The sequence below is a fragment of the Malaya genurostris genome, chromosome 2 (assembly GCF_030247185.1).
Source record: "Malaya genurostris strain Urasoe2022 chromosome 2, Malgen_1.1, whole genome shotgun sequence".
Classification (NCBI taxonomy): Eukaryota; Metazoa; Arthropoda; class Insecta; order Diptera; family Culicidae; genus Malaya; species Malaya genurostris.
In genome coordinates this window covers 333931037-333952395 of record NC_080571.1, presented here as the reverse complement: position 1 = coordinate 333952395, position 21359 = coordinate 333931037, and the positions used below count along the sequence as shown (strand labels likewise).

General features: G+C 35.7%; 1 protein-coding gene across 1 annotated transcript in view; it reads left to right on the top strand.

Annotated features, from left to right (window-relative positions):
- LOC131431638 (histone-lysine N-methyltransferase SETD1B-like) overlaps positions 1-20677 on the top strand; it is a 63076-nt gene extending 42399 nt beyond the window's left edge. The window contains exon 5 of the mRNA XM_058597469.1: positions 19628-20677. Within this exon, the coding sequence (XP_058453452.1) occupies positions 19628-20317 (690 nt within the window). The 3' untranslated portion in view covers positions 20318-20677. The remainder of the gene's footprint in view (positions 1-19627) is intronic.
- Positions 20678-21359: the final 682 nt, after the last annotated feature.

The window sequence follows — 21359 nt, the reverse complement described above, 5'->3', positions numbered from 1 at the left end:
CTGCATTATAGTAAACAACCAACTTTAATTAATTCCATTTAATCAGGGCTGATAGCGGTTACAAATAATTTGTTCAAAAGACAAAACTATATTTTTATCAGTGGTTTGGATGAATTCTAGCAGTTTCATTTTTATTATTGGCATAGAGTTGGAAGGTTTTATAAACATTACCTGCATACCTTCAGTGTGGTTGACTTCATATCGAAAAATTATCATATATTACAAACCGTTTTGAGCCCAATTTTGCAGATTTTTATCGTTTTTCGTGATAGAGCATTAAAAACTTTTTAATACTCATCATCCTGTAATTGCAAAACCAGAAATCTTAAAGCTTGCTTCAGATAGAATTGGAACAATTTGGATAGAATTGAATATACAATTTTTAGCACACTTTACCCTATAATTCCAGAACTGGAAGTCGGATCTGGATGAAATTCAGGAATTTCGAATGTGACCATGAAATCTTTCATATGAATCTAGTAAGATTTTTTGACGCGTACACACACACACACACACAGACATTGCTTAGCTCGACGAACTGAGTCTAAAGGTATATGGCACTTGTCCCTTGAGGTCAATTTTTAATTGTCGATTTTCAAAATCGTTTACGAAGGAATTAGAATTAAAAGTAAGTGATATGATTAATTTTTACTTCCTTTGACATGTAAATTTAAGTGATTTGCTACGGTCCTTTTATATGCAATCATAGAGACGTAAATTTACACGGCTTTTTCTAACTGTGTACAAGTTGAAACTGTTCGTGCACAAAGATATTCATTGCGTTGTACAGCGCAACGCATTCACTCTGACAGGTTTGCTTTGTTCAAATGTAATTACACGGAGAAAAATCTTTGGTTTTCAAAACAACAAAACGGTTAGTGGACCATCAAACCAAAAAAAAAAATGTTATAGTTGAACCGAGATATCGCACATTCAAACAAAATTTACTAGATTATGGTTGTTCGAAATAAATACACTGAACTCTCAGCTTACACGCAAAACAAACTTATCCCGTTTTCCGATCTCGGAATCCCCGGAAGTAGTGTCCAAAGAGTATCGAAATGGAAGTCGCATTAAACTCAGAAGGCATGACCGATTGTCACAAACTGAGATTGAAATAAAGGGATCCGAAATCAGAGGATGAATTTACAGAAGTGACGAGACAAACATGCGGGTGGGTAACGTCAGAGACATATCTCGGAAAAGTCGAACGAATATAGCTGACACAGTTGCTTCACACTTTCGATTTTGTTTCTTTGAAAATCGAATTGCTACATATTTTCGAGTGATTTTTTTAACGTAGGACTGCGTCTTTCTTTACTTGACCTCACTTCAAAATTGCACAACACAGAAGTGTAACTTTTTCCCTGTTTGAGTATTTTCTCTAATTCTTCCACGAAACGAATGGAAAAAAGGCGGGTGGGTAATGTCAGAGACATAACTGGATGTCGTGAATACGAAAACAACTGACATGTTCCTTAACACCTCCGAATATCAATTAGTTGATCAATTGTATGAATTATGCAAGCATTCCCCTTTTTCACATTTTAAGCAAAAACAAAGTAAGCTTCACTTGATCTCGATTACTGTGAATTTCACACAGCGAAAAGTGCACAAATCTAACCAAAATGTTTTAGATTTGCACTAAACTGAGGATATTTACCTTAGACTTGAGAAAAACAATTCCTAATGGTTCTTTAAAAAACTTTTAGAGCCGGCTGATCACACAAAGTGATGCTCTCCACCGATGTTTTTTCACCAATGAGAATAACTGGCAGCTGTGACATAATTGCTCTTGTCGGTAGCGAAACCAGCTTTGCAAACGACACAAAATACATCTGCTCGCAGTGGCGATAGAATCCAAACTGATTCAATTTTTGCTAGGAGACTTCTTTTTACGTGATTTCGTTTGTAGCTTTTTCACTAATGGGCGGTCCTAAAAGCTATAAAAATAGCCGCATACAGAATTTTAATTCGCATAATTTATTGAAAGAAAATATCTATATGCTGTTGAGATTCGTTTCTAGCATTCAGAAGGACCAAATTGAGGAGCTCACCACGATATTCACCACTTTTCGGAACATTTTCCTCGAACGATTTGTTGTACAGCAGCAGATATTTTGTTCTCTTCCTGAGAACGCGTTCTGATTGGCTGGTGTTGACATGGGTCAAATGAGACAGGTTTTTCAATAGTGTACTATTGAAATACTTCAACGCTTTTGCTATACACGTTTAAGTTGAAAAATTTCTATTCTATTGATAGTTAGATTATATAAATCCTTTAACAGTTCACTGAGCTATGAGCTTTAAAAATACGAGCAAAGCAAACGCGCCTTATGAATTATCCTCTTTGGTACTCGATTATACCAAACATTTTAGAAAAGTGAAAATATGAATGATTTGAGATTATGTCACACAACTGAAAATTTGATCATAAAATTGTGATCATAATCCGATGGCATGTAGCAAAAATTATGTTGATTCGTTAGATACAAGAGATATTCACGATCAAAAACTCTTAGATACAACGTTAGATACAAGAGATATTCACGATCACTCTCTCAGGGGGTAAATTTTGAAAAGGCACTCCATAGTAAAGTAAGTCGTATTCACGACAAAAGATGTAACATTATTGTTGTTGGCATTATTCAACTGGTGCTTTAGTCAATGACGAATATGGGATTCCGTTTCTCAAGCCTAACCGAAGGAAAACAACTTCTGTGATTGTATCTGCGTTCGCAGTGTGAGTTTCGCTTCAAGCAAGAGCGATTCCGTCATCCAGCTGCTGGTCGGTTGCATTGGAGGAAAAGGAAACGAAAAGTGCACAACAATGGAGAACATTATACAAAATCAGCCGTTCTAATGGCTCTAAATGTTATCTAAAGCACTATTAAGGTTTTCTTTCTTCGCAGACTAAAGGTAAATAGCATCAGTTTAGTGCAAATCTAGAACAATTTTATGGGTGGTGCACTTTTGGCTGTGCAAAATTTATTTACACCAAATGAATGCAAATAAAACCAGTATACAAAGCAAAGTCCTGACATTACATTCCTTTTGTGGAATTTTGGCCTAGCATACGGCATATCAATATCGTAGAAAATACCACCTTCTGAAAGCCTGAAATGAAATCCCGCGATTACATCATTCAGCTGCTGATCGTTTGCGTGCGAGTAACATAAAAAATACATTAAACTATATACGTTGGAATTTTTGTAGCCGTTAGAATCGCTCTTTTGAACTTTTCATCTATTATGCTCATTGTTCGCAGTGCAGCTTTCGCTTCAAACCAGTGCGGAAAATTCATCAAAGTATGAACACAACGAAGAGAATACATATACAAATCGACAGTTCTAAGGGCCAAACATACCTTACCTTATCTAACAGCTATAGGCCTGGGGTGTCCTCGGTCCATGGCTGCTCGTCGCCAGCCACTCAAGGCACGGACGCTTCTGAGATCACCCTCCACTTGATCGATCCACCTTGCTCGCTGCGCTCCTCTTCTTCTTGTACCAGTCGGATTAGATTCAAGAACCATTTTCACTGGGCTGTCGTCCGACATCCTTATGACATGCCCAGCCCATCGTAGACGTCCGATTTTAGCTGTCCGTACGACGGGTGATTCCCCTAGCAGCTGTTGCAATTCGTGATTCATACGCCGAAAAAAGGGTTATACATGATAGTGCTATAATCCGCAATTACGGTCAAATCATTTTGTTCCAAACAATTTTCAGTATCTCTACATTGAATCAAACCCCCGAAATTAGCTCTGCGCCTAATTCGTATTACTGTTTTTGAATTAGTTGATTTTAACAACAAAATTTTCAAAATAACTATAAAATTAGTTAAAATTGAGAATTTGCTTTGCTGAAAAAAAACTCTTATTTTTAGAGAATGTGTTTAGTTGGCGAATATCCTGGACACAAACCGGCAATATCCAATACGAAATTCTTATTGAAAACTAATTTTGTTTTTAAAATCAGAAAATTTGTTATTTATTTATTTATTTATTTCGTCAAGCAAATGTAGACTACATATAAATTGTTTACAATGTTCACTTACATACTACGCATTATTTCTACGACAAAGCTGAGATTTGATTTGATTTTTTGACATAGTAAGGTCAAGATGTTCGCAGTATTGATTGTAATGGCGCATTATTCGATTGACTGGACTGTATTTTGCATAATTTGTTCTAGTGTTTCTTTCTAAAAATAATTTCCTGGTTCGTAATTGACGGCTAGGTGTATAAAAATTTAGTTGCGATAATAAAGAAGGTGATTGAATGCGTTGAGAAATAATGTCGCTGATAAAATAAAGCATTGCAAGGTCGCGGCGTTCTTTAAGTGTTTGTATATTGATGAGCATGCAGCGTGCTTCATATGATGGTAGAGGAAATGCTGTCCAGTTTAATTTACGAAGTGCATATAAAAGAAATTGTTTTTGAATAGATTCGATGCGTTCTTCGTGAATAATATTATATGGATTCCATACTAGGCTGCAATATTCCAAAATAGGTCTGACATATGTAGTGTATAATAATTTTATTGTGTATGGGTCCTGAAAGTTATGACTGAAGCGTTTAATAAAGCCCAGCATGCTATTTGCTTTATTGATTATGGTATTGTAGTGTTCCACAAAAGTGAGCTTGGAGTCTAAGATTACGCCTAAATCTCTTACAATTTTACATTTTTCTACAAGCTGATTTCCTAGATGTATGTTTGTGGGTATAGTTTCATTTTTCCTACTGAAAGTTATTGAGTTACATTTTTTTACATTGAGTTGGAGTAGACTTTTGCAGCACCAAATGTGGAATAGATTGATTTCGTTCTGGAATATTACTATTTATCTATCACCGTCATTACTGAAATGGGTTTTATTAACAAGATTATTTGCCAAAATCTCATGAGAAGTGTCAAAGCAAACCAAACCATTAAAAAGCTAAAAAGGACAGTCTTGTTGAAACTGCTTGCGAATTGTTTAGATGTTTTTCGCAAGTGTGACGATATATCCCTATATAAATTTCTAAACCGAGTTGTAAAAATGACGTAAACTCATAGTGAAAAGTGCAGTATTTATTCAGAATTTGTGCGCATTTGAAACGATTGTGCGTAATAATGTTTTTACGCGGAACAGTGAAGTAAGTTTCGAATGTTGCACTCTAATTGTTTATGTCAAATGATGTTTTCAGTGAGAGAGTCGATTTCGCGAAATCGAATGAAGAAAACTAGCGATTTAGAAGAAAAAATTTCAAAAAGAAGTTTATGTTTCGTTTATGTCTTTTTCTCCATCGTATTTATACCATTATCCATTATAACATCGTATTTATACCTGTCAATATAGGGACCGTGCACGAGGGCGTGGTTTAGTGGCCCGGCGACGACAGTGCACGAGGCGGCGACGAGTGGAAAAAATAATGCTACCATAGCAAAACTTGTAAACTTAGTTTGAAAATACTTTCTAGCGTATTTTCTCTGCGGATTTTTTTTCCGAACCCTATGGAATTATTCGCGTGTGGTGCGAACGATTGTTCAACATCGACTGACTATTAAATTTTGAATCGAATTATTCATTCTGTATCTAAATACGGCCACGTCATTTTCTGTCATTGCAGTTGGATTTGTGTCTAATATTTGTCATATTCACTCAAATTCAAACACTCAAACGATATTCTCAGCACATTAAATGATTTTTTAATCGACTTGGCCGGAAACACTGAAAAATATCTTGCTAAAACATTCTAATTTCAGACCATTAGTGAAAATTGCTTCTGTGTAATTTCTTTTTATACTTTCACTCAAAGAAAATACCCCAATAAAAAGTTTAAATATTTTTTACATGAAGTAAGCTTATCTCGAAGTTATTCTTACTTTCGCTGAATTGCAATTATTACACCACTTGCTATTACTTTATTTTCAGAGCAAAATAGACCCCAATAATTTTCCATCCGTCAAACGTTGAAATGGGCTACAGTTTTAGATAAATTTAACTACTCGATAAAAAATAACTGCCCGACTGTCAAATGTTAACTAAAAGTTCAAATAATTCGCAGGATGGTCCATACTCTTAGAATGGAGGAAGAAAATAAATTGTAATCGTAAAAAAGCTAGCAATCTCACGAGTAGCCAGTTTGACGTATATTGAAAATACGAGTCACGAAGCTAACAACAAATGATCATTTTATTGTTTTGCCTTTCTCATATAGAAAGGTTATACAATCACTTGAAAATCGAATAGTAAAAATTGGCCAAGTGTCATATGCCATTCCACTCAATTCGTCGAGCTGAGCAATCTATCTTTGTGTGTGTGTTTCTCGAAAATGACTTAATCGATGTTGACCAACTTAGATTCAAATGAAAGGTTCTACACGGAATTCTTGAATTTCATCCGGATCCGACTTTCGGTTCCGGAATGATAGGACAAAGTGTGTTAAAAATTGTGTACCGTCACTTGAAGAGTCGAAACGAAAAAAGTAAAAAGTTGTCTAAATTGGTCTCGAAAGTATTCCCGGCTTTCGTATAACGACGGCAGATAATAGTCATACACTCAAAAAATGATTTCACTTACTTTTACACTTAGTCCGGTATTCCTAATCTTAGGTTCAAATGAGTGATCTTATGCTCCTACCGAAAATTAAGCATATTTTTCGGTTGCAATTAAAATCATGTTAGTTGATGGCCATACGAACCAACTTCGATTATGCGCTCTCGGGTTCTAGTGCCCGAAATACCTACAATAGTGGAACTCCCTTCGTTTTCTCATCGATGTCAGAGAACTGTTTCATTCTGTAGGTTATACTAGTTAATGCACAAACAATCTCTTTGGTTTATTTTAAGAATCGAGGAGAAATATTTTAAATAGTATACCACAGTATTATATATGAGGATATGATTGATGTGAGAAAAGGATCATTACACCACTATGTTGTATTAAAACAGGTTTTTGACTATTTTATTCAGCGTGAACATATGGTAACAGTGTAAAGCTATGGTAGAGTTTTTTCGCCTATTCGCCACTAATGGCGCTACTTGTTACCGTGCACGCTGAATAAAATAGTCAAAAACATGTTTTAATGCAACATAGTGGTGTAATGATCCTAATTCTTTTGCTAATTTAGATTTTCTAATTCTAGTTCCCTTAATAATAATAAAATATTTGTTGAAATGGCTATTTTTTTAGTTGAATTCACCAATTAAACGTGCTGTCATTTCTTAGCTAAGGCACGCTTCATATCCATTCAACTAATTTTTTAGTTGAATTAGAGAAATAACAGTTCGGCTGAAAAGTTCGTATCGTTTCTATGAGAGGGCGCCAGTAGAATTAAATCTATATTATTTTCAGTTAGTACCAACCTTCAAAAGATACGTGTATAAATTTGACAGCTGTCTGATTATTAGTTTGTGAGATATTGCATTTTGAGTGTAGCTACTTTTGTTATTGTGAAAAAAATGGAAAAAAAGGAATTTCGTGTGTGAAGTGGGAATTTCGGAGTGAAGTGATGGAGTCCATTGTTATATATCGACGAAAAAAATCGGTTTTATTTCGATATAACAGCTCCAAACACTGCTCAGAATCATCAATTCGTTGTTGTTTTTGATCGATTGTGAGCTCACGCGGCACCCATTTTGCACAAAGCTTTCTCATATCCAAATATTCGTGAATAATACGTCTAACACGTTCCTTTGATATCTTTAGGGTGTCAGCTATCTCGATCAACTTCACTTTACGGTCATTGAAAATCATTTTGTGGATTTTTTTCACGTTTTCATCGGTAACAGTCTCTTTTGGACGTCCACTGCGTTCATCGTCTTCGGTGCTCATATGACCAGTACGAAATTTTGCAAACCACTTACGAATTGTTGCTTCGCCCGGTGCAGAGTCTGGATAACACTCATCAAGCCATTTTTTGGTATCGGCGGCACTTTTTTTCATCAAAAAGTAGTGTTTCATCAACACACGAAATTCCTTTTTTTCCATTTTTTCACAATAACAAGAGTAGCTTCACTCAAAATGCAATATCTCACAAACTAATAATCAGACAGCTTTCAAATTTATACACGTATCTTTTGAAGGTTGGTACTAACTGAAAATGGTATGGATTTAATTCTAGTGGTGCCCTCTCATAGAAACGATACGAACTTTTCAGCCGATCTGTTAAAACGTTGTTTTCGACCAACCTAAATGGTTGAATTGGTTTTTGCAATTAGCAGCTATATGGCGCTCGTTAAGGCCATCGTCCAAGTACCATGCGCGCGGGTGGTTTTAGGAAATTTTCGATGGAAATTTCGAAAAATTTGCCAAAACCAAAAACATACAAACCTTTGAGATACATTTATCTATCTACAGGGTGAAAATGGCTGGAAAATTCGGAGGATTTTCCGAGTCTTATCAAAAATAGCTCTGAAAAATGAGTGTTTTTGTGATCTTTCACAATTATCTGGAAAAATAAAGCGATGACATAAACTTTTTTTTTCAAATAAACTTTATTATGGATACACAGATTACATTCGGACACATTTTTGGAAAACCTTTTCACGCTTTTCATAGAAAATCCACGAATTTCAAAAATTTCCACGAAATCAATTATATGAAATTCGTTGATTTTCCATGAAAAGCGTGAAAAGGTTTTCCAAAAATGTTTTCGAATGTGATCCTTGTTGCCAGCATGAGGTTGTTTTTGAAAAAAAAATTTCATTCCATCGAATTATTTTTTTCAAATAATTGTGAAAAATTACAAAAAAAGCTCATTTTTTCAGCGCTATTTTTGATAAGACTCGTAAAATCCTCCGAATTTTCCAGTCATTTTCACCCTGTAGATAGATAAAAGTATTTCAAAGGTCTGTATGTTTTTGGTTTTGTCAAATTTTTCGAAATTTCCATCGAAAATTTCCTAAAACCACCCGCGCGCATGGTACTTGGACGATGGCCTTAACACCGTAATGACTACTAGCCACTAGATGGCACACTACTACCGAAAAAAATTTCAGTCGCGGTTATCTTTTCTATATTTGCAGGTATAAATACGATGTTGTATTGGAGAAAAAGACATAAGCGAAACATAAACTTCTTTTTGAAAAATTTTACTTCTAAATCGCTGTTTTCTTCATTCGACTTCGCGAAATCGACTCTCTCACTGAAAACTTTGAGCACTCGGCAAACAAAAACCGAATACAAGTAGTACACCGGACAGCGTAGCCCGGAATGAGAAGATACAAAAAAACATCATTTGACGTGTACAATTAGAGTGCAACATTCGAAACTCACTTCACTGTTTCGCGTAAAAACATTATTACCCACAATCGCTTCAACTGCGCACAAATTCTGAATAAATACACTTTCTACTAACAGTTTACGTCATTTTTACATATCGGTTCAGAAATTTATATAGGGATATATCGTAACACATGCGAAAAACATCTAAACAATTTGCGAGCAGTTTCAACAAGACTGTCCCTTTTAGCTTTTTAATGGATTGTTTTGCTTTGACACTACTGTCCTTCAGTAATGACGGTGATAGATAAATAGAATCAAAGTTTCTGATTTTAATAACGAAATTAGTTGTCAATGAGAATTTCGTGTTGGATCGAAATATTGCTGGTTTGTGTCTAGAATATTCGCCAACTAAACACATACTCTAAAAATAAGAGTTTTTTTCAGCACAGTAAATTCTAAATTTTAACTAATTTTATAGTTATTTTGGAAATTTTGTTGTTAAAATCAACTAATTCAAAAACAGTAATACGAATTAGGCGCAGAGCTAATTTCGGTCGTTCCGTGTGGAAGTATTTAGATACTGAATGAATAATTCGACACAAAATTCAATAGTCAGTCGATGTTAAACAATCGTTCGCACCACACGCGAATAATTCCATAGGGTTCGGAAAAAAATCCGCAGAGAAAATACGCTAGAAAGTATTTTCAAACTAAGTTTACAAGTTTTGCTATGGTAGCATTATTTTTTCCACTCGTCGCCGCCTCGTGCACTGTCGTCGCCGGGCCACTAAACCACGCCCTCGTGCACGGTCCCTATAGAAAAGACAACCGCGACTGAAATTTTTTTCGGTAGTAGTGTGCCATCTAGTGGATAGTAGTCATTACGGTGTTAACATTTTTTCGGTGACAGAGCGCCATATAGCTGCAAATTGCAGAAACCAATTCAACCATTCATGTTGGTTGAAAACAACGTTTTATTTCTCTAATTCTACTAAAAAATTAGTTGAATGGGAATAAAGTGTGCCTTTGCTAAGAAATGACAGCACGTTTAATTGGTGAATTCAACTAAAAAAATAGCTATTTCAACAAATATTTTATTATTATTAAGGGAATTAGAATTAAAAAATCTAAATTAGCAAAAGTAAGATTTTTTTAGTTGTCTCGAAAAATAACTAACTAAAATCTGAAAATCAACTAATTTTTTCGCCAAAATGCTAATTTCGGTCTTTCCGTGAAGTAAAGAGTTAACTGGATATCCTCATATACATTTATTGATTTTATAAAATCGATGTTTAATCAGAATAAGTGTCGTCACTAATACATACGACGTCCAACTTCATGGGTGTTGTTCGGAGTTCGGAGTAGGAGAAATGGTAAACTGCGACTCTTTTCATAATCCAAAGCATTTCACAAAGATCTAATGTAATTTTACTGGAAATGTATAATTTCTTAGTAGTACAATGTGCCAAAATAAATGTACATTTTCAAAGTGACCTGCCCTTGTCAACAGCAGTCTTACGTTAATCTCGTGGTTATGTTTCTGACCTGCTACAAGTTTTTTTTGGATTCTGGAATTGTAGGATGATGAATTTTTAAAATTCAAAGCGATATAGAAGATGACAATCCCGAAAAGCTTTAAAGTTGGACTCAAAATTATTGCAATTTATTCCTCATATGGCCATACGAATCGGTTTGGGTTATGCTAGTTCCTGAATACCGGCTCTAGAAGTACCTTAAATTACCGTAAACTCTGAAGTGGAACTTACCTCGTCATATCATGGAATGTTTAATCGATTGTTACACTTTTAGATTCTACTTCGATCCGATTTGCAGTTTAGACATTACAGAGTAATGAGTGATTAAAATCTCAAATTGCCACTTGAAACGACGGACATTAGAATAATGTCATGAAAACTGAAAAACCGAAGAATATTCATGCAAAAAGCACATGCGGATTGATAAAAATAGATATCAACTCATTTCTAGGTGGATTAAGCACGTTTTTTCAGAAATTTATTTTAATGATCAAATGGAATCAAATTATCAGACTTGAAAATAAAAACAAAAACATTTTTTTTCCGATTTTACGAATTTTGACCCCAATGTATTCTCAATTAAACGTCACACAATTGTTCCTACAAAGTTTTAACATTTTTTTTTTTGCCTTTCTTTATAAAAAGGCAATGTAATTGTTGTAGAAACCAACTTTTGACCGGAGCTTCGGAGACACATTCGACCGGAAATATAATGGTATAAGTGACGTAACCGACAAAACTTCCGGTTTTTTATCGCCTAGTTTTCACGGAGATACCGTAACTGATTTTAACATGCTTAGGCTCGTTGGAAAGATGCTATACAGTCATTGATCAAGTCAATGACACTTCTGGCACTGGAAATATAATAGTATAAGTGAGGTCACCGTCAAAACGCCCGTGTTGAATTTTAAATTTTTTGAAGAGATGGTTTGACCAATTTTCACATGCTTAGACTCGAATGAAAAGACTCGTAGTTCCATTTGTTGCTGTTCAATTTCATCTACATTCGAATTCCGGTTGCGGTACTAAAGGGGTAAAGTGTGCCTAAAATTGCACACCGTCATTTAGAGCTACGATGTTAAAAAAGAAAAAATTCTTCTTAGTTTGGTATAATTGTTTACAAATTTAAAAGGTTATGGGAGCTTATACTCAAATAAACATTCTCATTTTTGGTCAAGTTTGAAAAAAAATTTTGTGACAGAATCCACTAATGATATTTATGAAAATATAAATAATATGCGAAAGGTATCATTGCAGGTTTTTTCTATACGCTCACTTTGCTCCGACACCAACAAGCTTAGACTAATTTGAAAGCTACTATTATATTATTGATCAAATTCGAATGACTGACTCTCACGGTTCTGTAAATGTAATCGTATAAGTGGCTCAACCGACAATTAGCACAATTTTCTATTCGTAACATTTCATTAGATTTCCCCGATGATCAAGTTAGAAAGTATTTTTTACCATACATTTGATTTAAGGAGTGTTACCGAATATGTGACGTAAGCGCTGAAGCATCTTTTTGTTCACCTTCGGCTCATCAGTGCTAGAAATAAGTTCAAAACAAAACTGCCTTCTCCCTCTAGCTTGCTTATCGATTTAAATTGAAATATTTCATGACGAACGTATGTATTTTTGTTCATCGTGTTATTTTTTTTTTGTGTCATAGGGTGAGGGCTCCCTATTTCATCTCATTTGTAAGGACGTTACCTTAAAAACCTGATTTAGCTACTAAAATCACTACGATTTTATCATATTTTTGCTTAATTCGCCTTTTTCCCCATCGGGAATTGATTCACATTGGAAATTAAAATAATATTCAGAAAATCAGCTTAAAACACTTCTGTTATGTTCACTACTGTGCTACTAATTTCATCTTAAAGGTTTTATATTCATCCTATCGTTGGTCCTTTATTCATCCTATTACTTAGCCATCAAAACAAAACATTGCACTATTACAGTCTCACGTTCAAAATGTCAGAATTATTCTTTAAAAGGGCCTATTGTCAACTGTGAGACAACACACGATGTTTTTAGAACCAGTTTGGAATCATTTCGACGCTTAAAATTTTTTTGTGCAAATATTTGATGATGAACACTGATAAACATTTATATTTAAATTTTGAACCAATTTGAACTGATTCATTTTATTAGTGAAAACAGATAGAGCAGATAAATATTTTCTATGAAAATATCTGGCATCTCTGTGCACAGCCGATGAAACACACACCCTTAACAGTGTTCAGGTGACGTATAGCGGACAGAAACCAGTGCTACTAGATTTTCCACAATGTTTATTTCATTAGTATTTAACACCAGAGATGTCAGGTAAAAATTTCAAATGTCTTCAGAGAGAGTTGGAAAAGTTTGTATATCCGAAAAAAAAATCTGCAGTCAGTAAATATGTCTTGCTGGCATCAATTTCTCTATAAAGTATGATACGCTAAACTGACTTGACGAGCAAAAAAAAAAGGTTGTGCCAATTTCAAAAGTCTGTATATTTTGATGAAAGTCTGCGAAAACCTCGATTTTCAAAAGTCTGCACAACAAAAACTGTCTGCAGCACTATGTGCGAAATCTGCAGATTTACAGACAAATCTGCAAATCTGGCATCTCTGCTTAACACGCTCTTTCTGGTAATATTAGAAGCCGAAACAGTTTTATTGAAATATAAATATTCAAAATATGATTAAACTAATGTCACGAATACCAAAAAAAGGCGGGTGGGTAATGTCACAGACATAACTGGAGGACGTGAATACGAATAAAACTGACATATTTCTTTCTCACTTCCGGATAGAGATAATCATTCGTATTAGATTGTGTATATTTTGCAAGTTTCATTGCTTCGCTTCCAGAATTTTAACGATGAATCTATACTACAATACGACTAATTGACGGCAAACATATTCTACCATACAATTAAATAACACGAAACAAATACAGTTTTGTAGATTTAGATACTAGTAGAAATACTCAAAATCCTTTGGAAATATTTTAGTGGTTTTAAAAAACCGCTTTGCGTAATTGTTCCAATGTTTATAACTGTTAAAATTCAAGAACTAATATATAAATCTGGGGCACGCTCCGAATTCAACTGCAAATTTTTGGAATCTAGATCAAAAACTCAGGTCATAAATTTAGTTCTAGAAGTAAGGAACTGAGGTTATTTTTAGAATTTTCCATATTGCGTTATAGAACTAAATTCTGAACTTGGATTCCAAGTCTTAATATAGGAACTTAATTCAGTTCCAGCATCTACTTCCAGAAATCGTGTTCACAATTTAGTTCCAACATGTAGGTTCTGAATTCTGGAAATTAATGCTGAGACTGAATCGATGAATTAAATTCTGAAACTTAATTCAGGAATTCAACGCTGGTTTTGAATTCAGTTTTTAAATTTAAGGTTCGGGGTTCAGACCCAATATTTAGTTTCAGAATCCAGATCTAAAATTCATATCCTGAATTTTGTTCATGAATTCTGAAAAATCCTAATTAATATCTCTGGATTCGAATCCCTGAATAAGGAACTGAATTTGAAACCATTTTCAAAATCCTGAAATAGGATTCAAGTCTAGAGTCATAGTTTTAAATTCTGAATCTGTGATCTGGAACGAAATTTTGAAATAGAAGTATGAAACTAAATTCGAAACATAAAACTACAAGAATCAGCCCCATGGGGTTGTTCGAGCCATTGATGTGGAACAAGGCAACCAAAATTTCTAATGATCGACATTTTCAATTAATCGTCACACTTTTGAATCCGCAAATGCACGAGAGTCTGCTTAGATTGATCTTTATTAGGAACCAACACCGAACACGCGATCCCAGTATATAGACTCTATTTGTCGTGATTTGAATTTGTTTTGTAGCCGACGAAATTACATCAATAGCCCAAATGTATGCAATTATATGTTTGTACATGATTACGTAATGAACATCGATATTTAAGTTTCTCTTCGCCAAGCTTGTGTTCAAGTTTTGTATGCAAACAGTTATTTTTATAGCGTTTCTCTACATTTCGATTGAAGTGATAAACTTTTTCTCATTATCAATCGAGTTCATCTTATATAAATTAGAAATTGGGGTAGTTGTCAATTTCTCAGGTTGTGACCTGTTATTCTCTGGTCACAATATAGTTCCTTTGGTCACTGAGTCCAGCTTGTATATATTTTTCAAATATTGTATATTTTTGTTTACTTCATTGTCAGTAAATGTCTGAGTAGAATTTAAACGTCAATCGCGTTCATACTCCGTGTTTACATGTTTGAGTCACGTTTAAGTTCTGCTCAATAGCAAAGGTTGGTGTCAAACGTAGGGTTTTGTTGATTTATTTATTTATTTCCATTTATTTATTTATTAGTGATTTATATTATTCATTATTTATTTATTCTATTTATTATTTATTTATTTACATTTATTTATTGTTTATTTATATATTTACAATCATTTATTTACACTATTTATTTATTTATATTATTCATTTATTTACATTCGTAAGTTCATATACAAATTTATTTAATAAATTATGATTATTTCGGCAAAAGGAAACAAAATAGCAAATACACTTATACAGAGTGATTTTTTAAGAGCTTGAGAACTTTTTTAAACAATAAAACGCATAAAATTTGCAAAATCTCATCGGTTCTTTATTTTAAACGTTAGATTGGTACATGACATTTACTTTTTGAAGATAATTTCATTTAAATGTTGACCGCGGCTGCGTCTTAGGTGGTCCATTCGGAAAGTCCAATTTTGGGCAACTTTTTCGAGCATTTCGGCCGGAATAGCCCGAATTTCTTCGGAAATGTTGTCTTCCAAAGCTGGAATAGTTACTGGCTTATTTCTGTAGACTTTAGACTTGACGTAGCCCCACAAAAAATAGTCTAAAGGCGTCAAATCGCATGATCTTGGTGGCCAACTTACCGGTCCATTTCTTGAGATGAATTGTTCTCCGAAGTTTTCCCTCAAAATGGCCATAGAATCGCGAGCTGTGTGGCATGTAGCGCCATCTTGTTGAAACCATATGTCAACCAAGTTCAGTTCTTCCATTTTTGGCAACAAAAAGTTTGTTAGCATCGAACGATAGCGATCGCCATTCACTGTAACGTTGCGTCCAACAGCATCTTTGAAAAAATACGGTCCAATGATTCCACCAGCGTACAAACCACACCAAACAGTGCATTTTTCGGGATGCATGGGCAGTTCTTGAACGGCTTCTGGTTGCTCTTCACTCCAAATGCGGCAATTTTGCTTATTTACGTAGCCATTCAACCAGAAATGAGCCTCATCGCTGAACAAAATTTGTCGATAAAAAAGCGGATTTTCTGCCAACTTTTCTAGGGCCCATTCACTGATTTGCAAGCGTTGCTCGTTAGTAAGTCTATTCATGATGAAATGTCAGAGCATACTGAGCAAATAATAATGCATGAAAATCATAACCTCAAAAAATCTGAGCAAATACTAATGCATGAAAATCCTAACCTCAAAAAAATCACCTTTTAAAAGTACTAAAATTCAAATACACAGTTCATGACACCAACCATAATAAAACGATAAAATATTGTAACCGTCATCTGTCTGCACACTGTCATCGTCGTCATCATCGTCATCATCGCAACATAATATGCGGGGTGGCATGCTTTGGGGGTGGCGGTGGGTATGAGATGGAAAACGGACCCCAAGCAGAAAAAATCCGCGGGAAAACCTTTGCCCAGGGCTAATAGTTTTCTGACCCGGAGGAGTGAAGACAGCAGCAGCGTATCACCCGCCCAAAGTGATTGCGTTTCAATCGTTTTCGTTAAAAAGTTTTAGAAAAGATCCAAAGGGATCTCTGTGGTAATCCGTGTCGAAGATCCGCACGAACGTTTGTTTCGATCACGGTAATCGAGTGGGGCAAGTGCGGTAGAATCGTTTTTTTTTATATTCCCCGGTATAACAAACTAAACAGTGCTAGCACGACGCGAGTGCGATCCCGGTCTGCAAACGGCATAGAGTGACATTTTGTGGGCGTCGAGGACGCCACAGTGTTGAACCGGCGGAAGATATTTGCCGAAGTGACCGAAAACGTTATAAGCCCTACTCGATATAAAGTTAGACACTCGCGTATAGTGATTTGTGCACGGTACCACTCCCCGGGTCCTCCTTCGTAGTGAAACGCAGGCCTACGCTACACACAGGCCGAGTTGCTGCTTCATCTGGAGACGAGTTGCTGTTCCACCGCCCCGAAGTCCGTGCCACCCAGTCCGTCGTCGTCAGCAGAGTCCACCAAGTCGACCAACGATCATCACGGCCGCAACGGAGCGTCGAAGTTAAGTTTTTCGACAAAATAAAAAAACAAAACGCAAGTAAAAAGTGAATTATTTTGTCTTTATGGTTTTTTTTATCGTGCGCTAATAATATATAGTAAAAAAAAAATAAATTGTACGGTCTTTCTTTATACAAGCTGTGTCGTCCATTTTGTTTAGTTTTTTTGTGTAATTCTGTTTCCGCCGAAGAAACGATTTACTCAGTGGCCACAGGTTGGGAAGAAAGTCCACCCAAAAATAGTGAAGTGAAGATTCTCCAGGAGACCAACAAGGTAAACGACCCTGAACTGGTGGTTCGGTGCTGAAAAGCAGCCACCAGTGTATGTAAAAAACACTACGTAACAAGGTGAAACGACATAACATGGGATTTCATCCGATCTTGCATAACACAAAATCAGAGCATACCAATTAAAGCTTTAAATCGTTTTATGGCACTTTTTGTCTTACTGTCTAGCAACAACCTACCTCTAGCCTTCTACGCGTAGGACTGAAACGTTAACTATAATTTTACTTATATTTACAGCTTCGCATTTGCATTGATTGACCAATCAGAGCGATGCTTTCCCTTTGATATATCGCTTACTCCTTCAAAATCGTCGACTATGGCAGGGAAACCCGGTATGCCGGAGATTTTTTGCAGACAAAATAGGACACTGCTAGCTATCAATCAACATTTCAATGATATACAATTAAAAATACATGGCTATGAACATTCAAATAAATACGTAGAAATATTTCCAATCAAATGGTGACATAATATTAATAATTGATTCAAAATTGACTGAGCTGTAATTGTTTAAAACCTGACCACATTTCTACGTGTATTTTTCTTGAGTTTCTAATTTGCACCCCTATATTGAAAACAAAAATGTGATCCACATTAAAATTAGCTTCAGAATTCAGGTGGACCAGAATCTAGGTTCTGAGATTATTTCTTGAATTTAACTAAAAATTCAGTTCTCTGCTACTGCTGGTTTACTGCTAGCAACGACATCTGAATGCGAAAGAAGAGCACCACTTGAGCATTTGAAGTTTTTATCACCTCATTATTACTGATGGTGTTGGAGATCCTCAGCACGATATCCAGTTCCGTCTAACGTACTAGAAAATATGAACTATTCTCGATCAAGATATAACTATTACACTCGGCCAGTAGAACACCGGAACTGATATGTGCCTGACTACCTCAAAACCGTCGTCCTGGTGCGAAAAAGGCAAGCAAACATGATGAGTTTTCCTCGTTGTTCCCAAAAGTTCTCGAGAAAAAATAGATTTTGAGTTATTTATGGTTTTTTTTACACTGTTGAAAATTTAATCACAAATTCCTGATTATATTGCTGATAGCATGGAGAAAAAATTATGATGTTGCGTTAAGTATAACAAGAGATATTCACGATCAAAAACTTATCACTCTTCCAGAGGGTAAATTTTGAAAAGGCGCCCCATAGTAAAGTAAGTCGTATTCACGACAATACTTGTTGATGATAATTTGAAGAAGGAAAACAATTTTTTTGTAACATTATGAGAAAACTTGCAACTTTGCGAATCCAAATGAGATGAAAACAAAGCGCAATCAGGGAACTAAGTGAAAAACTTTAATCTCATATTCTTGAAGACTTTTACTGCTTGTCGGGTAGTTTTTGAAGTTTTTAATCGTTAATTAAACAAGCGGCAAGTGAACATTAGTGAAGTCATCAAGCATTCATTAGTAGTGTAATTGTGCGAAATAGAGATCATGTTTTGAGATGAATCGATTAGTAGATATTCAGAAACATGACGAACTGTAAATCTTGAGACGAAAATGTGTCCTAAATTGAATAGTGAGTTTGTTTTGAATGAAAAAAAAAAACTATCACCGAAGAATTCAAAACCATTTCTTCCAATGAGAAAGTGTTTCAATAGCTCAAATAATCATTTTAAAACATTTCACAGTTTGGTTCAGGTACGTTGTAAGAAATTATTCATGTTCTCGGTAGCCTTGACCGACGCTTCCGAATGACAATTTCTCTTTCGTCAAGGTACGTTCTTCACGTAGGTAGGACGACTTTACCCCCAGTATTCCTCTTTAGCATCTGCGGCCCTTTACCGAAACCGGACTATCGTTCGACGCAATCGCCTTCCTCCATAAGGGTGAGAAAGTATAGCAAATCCCCGGTTTTCAGTACTCACTCCAAAATGAAGCTTACTTGGATTTCTCAGGTATAGCTAGACCGATTCAAATAAAAGTTATCATGATTCCATAGCTTGCTACACAGTTTTAACAAGACCCTAGCTCGGTTCAGGCAATATACGAAGACGGGTGATAAAAAATTAATGCTTCTTTTAAAATGACGATGCAAAGGACGTTAACATAATTTTAAACTGCACTAATATTATTTACCGGAAAATGAGGTAAAAAAATTCTTTATAGAAACTTGCATCAACTTCCCATTTCCCAGAAAGGAGTCATCAAACATGAAAAAAAGGTGTTCGAAAACAGATTCCCGATCATTGAAAATATTTGTCATGCTATGATGAGTAAAAAAATTATCAATGTTTCATATATTATCATCATTTTTTCATCCCCAGCAGCACAGCACAACATCTGGTATTGAATCTTTCGAGAGCTTGGAATCGGAGCCACTAGACAAACTGGTCACAAAGTCTCCGATACGGGAATCTCTGGAGCGCAACATTCTGAGAACTGAGCTCGACGAAGATCGCGAGGACGCCAGTTCGGTCGATGAATCGCAGGAAACGTTTTCACCGGACGAATGGAAACAGTATCACGACGATCGGAAGAGAATCATGGTCAGTGTGGACAACCGATTTCCTCCCACGAACCAGCATCAACTGGATTCCAATGGATTTCTGCCGCCGGGAGCCATTGACCTATCCAACGACATCGCCATCAATAACATGCTAGCCGATCAATCCATTCCTCTTCACCCGGACGTAGAAGTGTTTTCTCCGAATCGCCGGCGACCAGCGCAGCAGGATCCGATGCAGCCGTTCCCAGTATTTCCCGGGTTTTCACAATCGTTTCCGGGTGGAAATCGATTCCCGGCTCAATATCCAAACCAATTTCCTCAGCAGTTTCCGCAGCGTCCGAACGGACAGTTTCCGGTTCAAACGTTCCCAATCTTCCCCCAATTCGGTAGTCAGCGACCAGAACAAGGCCAGGGACAGCGACCGGGAGGATTCGGACAACCTCAGGTTCCGGTACTGATGATGAGTTTTCCACAGCCATTTCCCGCAAGGTTTCGCGAAGTGAGGCCTTGAGCTCGACGTTTGTGGTTGGGTTAATCCGTTTATTTATTTATTTATTAATTTATGTTTCATAGTTGGATAGTAATTTATTTATTTGTTCAACCATAAAACAACCAAAGAACAAACCGGTAGGTGACATTTACTAATCCTAGAGATTGTTCGTAGTAAGGCAGAGTGCAATTATTATATTATATCGTTTAGCAGAGTGCAATTGATTTCTCCTACTAAACGGTGTCGCGCGCTTTGATAATGATTGATTCACAAGAAGACTGGAACAACTAATTGAATTAACTAATATATCATAGTAAATTTGATATATTTGGCTACTGTAAGGATACTAGTATTTTTAAGACATTGACAGAAAATAAATAAACCTATTATAAAGTAAGACTAATAAGAATATTTCATTACTACAAATAGAAGAAATGGGTAAATCGCTTCTCTTTTGGAACAAATTCGGCTAGTCCCTCTGGAGGACAGGTTCATTTTTCCATGTTTTAAGGCATTCGTTTTCTGCCAAATGTCAATCTTTCATTGACGTCATGTCTTTGAACCAAGGATGGAAAGAAAAACGGCAACAACAAAAAGAAAGACTTGATAAATTCGTTCTCTAGCAAAACAGTGCTGGTCTTCACTAAGTCGAAGTGGTGGAAATGCTGTAACTGAAGATCCTATCACATCCGCCTTACTCTCCAAACGCTGATTCATCTGATTACCACTTATTCCACTCGAAGAAAACGTTATAACCTCTGCACTGTTGACGAAATCAAAAATTGGTTTTATGCTTAAATCGACAAAAAAGATAAGTATTTTTTTCCTTAACGAATATTTTATTCTGTTGAAACGACATTTTGTACATCTAGTGAAGGTCAGTATTTCGAGCGTTTTTTTAATAACACATGAAAAAATGAAATGACCAAGAGTTGAACACGGCCAAAAATGTAAAATTATTTTTCATGGAGATAGTTATTGAACTAACCACCTTTTTAGTGGCGCTGTTCTTTTGGTACTGTTAAACCTACTCAGGAATGTGACTTAGCATATTATAGAAAGT